Source organism: Ichthyophthirius multifiliis (genome assembly GCF_000220395.1).
Source record: "Ichthyophthirius multifiliis unplaced genomic scaffold scaff_1120509250383, whole genome shotgun sequence".
NCBI classification, from domain to species: Eukaryota; Ciliophora; class Oligohymenophorea; order Hymenostomatida; genus Ichthyophthirius; species Ichthyophthirius multifiliis.
Window position 1 is genome coordinate 31,377 of NW_004086795.1, and position 5,933 is coordinate 37,309.

At 22.2% G+C, this 5,933-nt stretch overlaps 3 protein-coding genes across 3 annotated transcripts, besides 5 other annotated features; 2 read left to right on the plus strand and 1 right to left on the minus strand. All coding sequences in view use genetic code 6, as the record gives it.

Moving 5' to 3' along the window:
* Positions 1-979: part of a microsatellite that runs on past the window's edge.
* Positions 536-778, plus strand: IMG5_070090 (hypothetical protein; the record flags this gene model as incomplete). The annotated part of the gene is made up of 1 exon (XM_004036748.1): positions 536-778. One exon carries the CDS (start codon positions 536-538, stop codon positions 776-778), a length of 243 nt encoding a protein of 80 aa, XP_004036796.1.
* IMG5_070100 (hypothetical protein) lies at positions 838-2,313 on the plus strand. The gene has a single exon (XM_004036749.1). It carries the CDS (start codon positions 1,161-1,163, stop codon positions 2,250-2,252), a length of 1,092 nt encoding a protein of 363 aa, XP_004036797.1. The 5' UTR covers positions 838-1,160; the 3' UTR covers positions 2,253-2,313.
* Positions 2,314-2,918: 605 nt separating this feature from the next.
* Positions 2,919-4,020, minus strand: IMG5_070110 (hypothetical protein; the record flags this gene model as incomplete). The annotated part of the gene is made up of 3 exons (XM_004036750.1): positions 2,919-3,438; positions 3,493-3,673; positions 3,766-4,020. The coding sequence occupies 3 exons, from the start codon at positions 4,018-4,020 to the stop codon at positions 3,095-3,097; spliced, it is 780 nt and encodes a 259-aa protein (XP_004036798.1). The 3' UTR covers positions 2,919-3,094.
* Positions 3,701-3,764: a microsatellite.
* A 695-nt stretch (positions 4,021-4,715) lies between the features above and the next one.
* Positions 4,716-4,764: a microsatellite.
* Positions 4,725-4,770: a microsatellite.
* Positions 4,771-5,614: 844 nt separating this feature from the next.
* Positions 5,615-5,675: a microsatellite.
* Positions 5,676-5,933: the final 258 nt, after the last annotated feature.

Below are 5,933 nucleotides of genomic sequence, written 5' to 3' on the forward strand. Positions count from 1 at the left end.
CATGAAAGTTGTTTCTAATGCCATGAAGGTACTTGTGTTTGTGATGAAGGTCACTAATTGAATGAAGATTAATAATCTTGTTCTGTTGTCTGCCCTCAAGATTGGACATATGATGGATAATCTTGTTTACCCCCCTCTTGTGATGAATCATGTCATACTTGCGATTTAGGTGTTTGCGGATGTAACGAAAAATATACACTTTCTGAGAATAATAAAAAATGTAACCCACCTGTTTGCCATGAAAGTTGTTTCTAATGCCATGAAGGTACTTGTGTTTGTGATGAAGGTCACTAATTGAATGAAGATTAATAATCTTGTTCTGTTGTCTGCCCTCAAGATTGGACATATGATGGATAATCTTGCTTACCACCCTCTTGTGATGAATCATGTCATACTTGCGATTTAGGTGTTTGCGGATGTAACGAAAAATATACACTTTCTGAGAATAATAAAAAATGCAACCCACCTGTTTGCCATGAAAGTTGTTTCTAATGCCATGAAGGTACTTGTGTTTGTGATGAAGGTCACTAATTGAATGAAGATTAATAATCTTGTTCTGTTGTCTGCCCTCAAGATTGGACCATATCCAATGATGGATAATCTTGCTTACCCCCCTCTTGTGATGAATCATGTCATACTTGCGATTTAGGTGTTTGCGGATGTAACGTAAGATGGACACTTACTTAAAATAAAAGAAGATGTAACCCACCTGTTTGCCATGAAAGTTGTTTCTAATGCCATCAAGGTACTTGTGTTTGTGATGAAGGTCACTAATTGAATGAAGATTAATAATCTTGTTCTGTTGTCTGCCCTCAAGATTGGACTAATCCAATGATGGATAATCTTGCTTACCCCCCTCTTGTGATGAATCATGTCATACTTGCGATTTAGGTGTTTGCGGATGTAACGAAAAATATACACTTTCTGAGAATAATAAAAAATGCAACCCACCTGTTTGCCATGAAAGTTGTTTCCAATGTAACTAAGGATTATGTGTATGTCCTATAGGATTGACTCTTACATAAGACGGTTTAAGATGCACCTAAAATGAAGTTCCTTCTAACAAAAACTGTCATCCAAGTTGTAATTGTGAATTAGAAGATTTAGGTTGTGCGGAATGCAATATATGTACAAGCTGTAAATAACCCGATGCAGCTGTAATGGTAAATAAAGATTATTGTGTATGTGCTACTCCTAGATATAGATTAATGAAAGGATCTTAATGGGAATGTGAAGAAGTCCATATATCTGTTGATGTTCCCAAATGTGAATGGTAATTATTTAACTAAATCATAAATATGGTCGTACACTCTAAATGTGAATTTGTTAAAAATGAAAATAATGTTTCTTTAGTATTAGATACTGTAACTTATGATTGGACGAGAGCCAATAATGTTATATTAGATGATGAATGTAAATAGTAATTAAATTCCTAAGTTTTATATTCTAGAGATTGTAATAGTTACTCTGCTTTACCTTTAACTTATATAAATTAAGTTTCCTCAAACTCAGTTTCCTTAATGATTCCATTAATTAATGTCTATGAACTTACAACCGAAACTGTCCTTTCTAATGATGGAAGAACTATTTACCAAAAAATATGTTTGGCAATCGAATTATCACATTTAAGAAGAGTTATTAGATAACATAGATTCTAAATTAGAGTCTATACAAATAGAGACTAAGTCGAAGTTTTCCACTTGACTGTAAGTAAATAAATTACTGATGGTTGTGATAAAGGACAATAATGTATTATTGTTGCAAATCTAGACACTGAAGGATATACCTGCAAAGACTAGTCTTGTAATTCTTATTATCTTAAGAGTTAGGTTCCTTCATATGTTGTAGGTGAACATATGTACGTTAGAATTTAATTCGTTGATAATACTTATACTAAATACTTGCATGTAGTCACTGTTAAATTCGTTGATGATGCTGGTATTTATAATTATGTCAGAAATGTTTAATGGTGGACATTGAGATAAGGTTTTGGATAGGTAGATGTAGATATTTTATTATTCTAACCTCACGTAAATGCTATTGTTGAAGTTGCATTGAAAATCACTCTTGAAAAAGATAATTTGAGAGCATTGTCAGCTTCAATTGATTCTGATACTAAATAAACATTCCAAGTTAATGTTTATTCTAGTAAATAATAACCTAAAGATACTTAAAAGGAAAATACTAACAGTTTTGGATTATAACTTATATTTGGTTTCTTAACTGCTGTTTTATTATTATCTTTTTATTGAAAATAATTAAAAATTTATAAAAATTTTATTTCATTATATTTTTTAAAATTTATTTTTGCTTTAATAAATTAATAAATAAATTTTATTAAATATTTTTAATCTCTTTTATTTTTTATTTAATATTTTTTTAAAATTTATGTATTTAAGTGAATATTATTTATATTAAATTACAGCATTTTTATAAAAATATACATAAAATTTCAATTATCATATTATATTAAAATTCTATTTTTTTTACTTTTGCAACAAGTACATTCATTATTTTATTATTTACATTCACATCCTATTATTATTAATATATTAATAAAAATATATTTTACTTTTTCCTTTATTTTTATGATAAAAGTTAGTCCAAATATCTCCATTATTAGAATAATTATCCATTGGATATATTTATTTCCATACAACTTATTTCATAGCAACAAAAAATTCATATGGATTGAGTAAAGGTTTACAACATGAAGCTCCCCAATCAAGCGATAATCTAGGACAACTTATCTAAACAAAGAAATCAACTTCATCAGCTATGTATTCTAATTATTAGAAATTTAACTCAGAGACTAATAAAATAAAGTATGAAACATTATTTTCTTCAAGCAAGTTTTACATTCTCTTTTATTTAATTATTTTTTTTTAAAAAAAAAAATTAGATACTTTTAAAATATTAGGTGAACCTTATCTTCCTAATGTACCCATAATAATACCTACTCTTTTATTAATTTTAGAAGACTTCATAATTTCAGAATGTCTAATATTTAACATTTTCTAATAATCATATTTTTCAATACTTAAAACTTTAGAATAAGGATTGTATTAATAAAACTAAAAGTCGGGATTTGTAATCATTGTTGCTTCCATATGAAATCTTCCATCACATAAAAATAACACAATATTTTTCTAATTATTTTAAACAGGTATTTAAGGAGATGTACATCCTAAAACTTCACCTGAACTTCTTGGTTTTTCTTAAGGCATAATTATTTTATAACCTTTTTCTTCTAAAATTGCTTTCGTTTAGAACATTATTTAATTAAATTAAACTGTTCCCATAATATGTATTAATTAGTTTTTATCTTAAAATTCAAATAAATTGTCTGTAACCAATGATCAATATCTATCTATATCTCAACAAAAACATATAATGTTTTTATACATGTTTCATTTATTGGAATTAAACAACTATGTCCTTTTTTATTAAATTATAATACAATATATTTTATTTTTTTATTAAAAATAATACCATAATGTATAAGTAAATTAGCATTTAACTCTTTCGAACCTAAATCGTCAACACAACAAGCTCCGTATGTTACATCTGCTAAAATTATACATTCACATTTTGAGAAATTTTAAAGGATATCACTAATTAAACATGCAAAAAGCATTAATCCTTCAGGAAATTGTAAAGTTACAATTATTGACTAAATTATATATTTATTAGTTTATTAATATAAATATAATATATGTTTATATATATATATATATATATATATATATATATATATATATATACTTCTTTTTTTAATTATTCCTTTGTTTCTGTTATTCTCCATATTGACTTATGTATTTCAAAATTATAATGAGATGGTAAGATTTTTATGGCTTCATTTAAAAATTAATTATTCAAAATTTCATCTGGAATCTTTTAAAAATGAATTAGTTTTCTGGTTTTTATTTAATTTTTATTTACTTAATTTATATATTTTTTAATTGGCTTTTGAAAAACTTATACTTTGGAATCTTCTCTATTTTGAAGTTGTTATTACATTTTTTTTAATTTTGAATTAAATACAAATTTATTATTTTTATATACATATTTAATATTAGAAAATAATTAATAAATAGCCTTTAATTAGAAAAATATTTTTTTATTCTAAAAAATCCTAATTTATTTATATTTATGTAAAGAGAATTTGACAAACAATATTTATTTGTTTTAAATATATATACAATTATATCTAATTGTTTTAATTTAAAATATTTATATTAGTTATAATATTATCATTTAATTTTTTATAAATTTTTAAAATAACTAAAAATTTTATTATTAACTATTACTTTTCATAGAATGCATCTATATCTAAATTTTTATCAAATTTGTAAATTAACTTTAATAAATAAATTGATATTATTAAAAATAAAATATTTTCTAAAGAATTTATATAATAAATATTATAATTAATAAAAAGGAAAAAATATTTAAAATGTAAAATTAAAGATAAGATAAGATATGTATTTAAATATCAATTAATTAAAGTTATCATTTTTTAATTTATGTTATTATAAATTATATTTCATTAATAATATCAATGTTATCTTTGTATAATTAATGCTAAATTAAAATATATAATAAAAAAAAATATTAATAGGACAAATAAATAAATTTATAATGTGTCTATCATGTCTATCATTATCCGTTTTTTTTGTTTAAAAAAAATTCAGAGTATTTATGTATATTACAAATCATTACTATTTTTTTTTTTTTTTTCATTATTTTTTTTTTTTTTTTTTTTTTTTTCATTATCAGAATTCGAAGGTGAATCTAATCTTGAAATTAAATCTGAATTTTATTAATCTTATTCAGTTTTATTTTGCAACATTTATTATAACCCTAAGTAATTTAAATTGTGATTGCAAAGGAAAATTTAAAGTTATTAAAATCTCTATTCGTTTTCAGTTTTGGCTTTTTCACTGAATTTCATTTTTTCTTCATCACTTAAACTTTTCCATTTTTTCGATGCTTCAGTAAAAAATTATTTTTATTTTTCTCCTCCAGATTTACTAACAAATTCTTAAACAAAAAGATTATATCCATTTCTTTATTGGAATTTTGGAATTTTATGTTCTTGATTTTTTTTGTTGAATTCTTCAATTTCTAATTAAAATCTTTGTTTTTGCTATTTGTATAATTTAATATATTCCTATTTTTCTTCTTCCGATAATTTTTTATATACTTCCTTTATTTTTTTTATTTTTTCTATTAATGATTCTCCGCTATTTTAATTTTTGATATTATATTCTTAATTAAATAATATAAAATGATTGTATGGTTTTTTAGGATAATTATATCTTTTATTATATTCTTCACATGCTTTTTGATACTATTCTTATTCTTTTTTTAGAATTTATCTACATTCTAATTTTTCTTTTTAAAATTGATTATCATCTTTCATTATAGCTTACATTTCTAACAATTTAAGAGGTTTTTGATTATTTTTTAGATATTTTTACATAAAAAACTAGTTGAAATTAAGAGGTTTTTTAGGCGGTTATGGTAACATAAAACCATGTTTTATTTGATATAAATTTGATTTGAAAAAAAATAATTTCTAAGTAAATTATTATATTATTTACATTTTTTCTTAATTTTTTTACTTTTATAATTATATTTAATTTTTTTACTAATAATAATTATATTATAATATATTATAAATGCATATAAAATAATAATATTAATTTTATCACATATTAAATATTTTTAATATAATTAATAGAATAATTATAAAAAATAAAATATGTATTAAATGGTGAAAATTTATATAATGATTAAAATATATAAAATATTTTTAATAACAATTAAAAATAAATATAAATATTATTAAACATTTTTAATTTAGTCAAATTTATTAAATAAATTTTATTTTTAAAATTAATAGTATTATAATTTTCTTTAAATAAAAT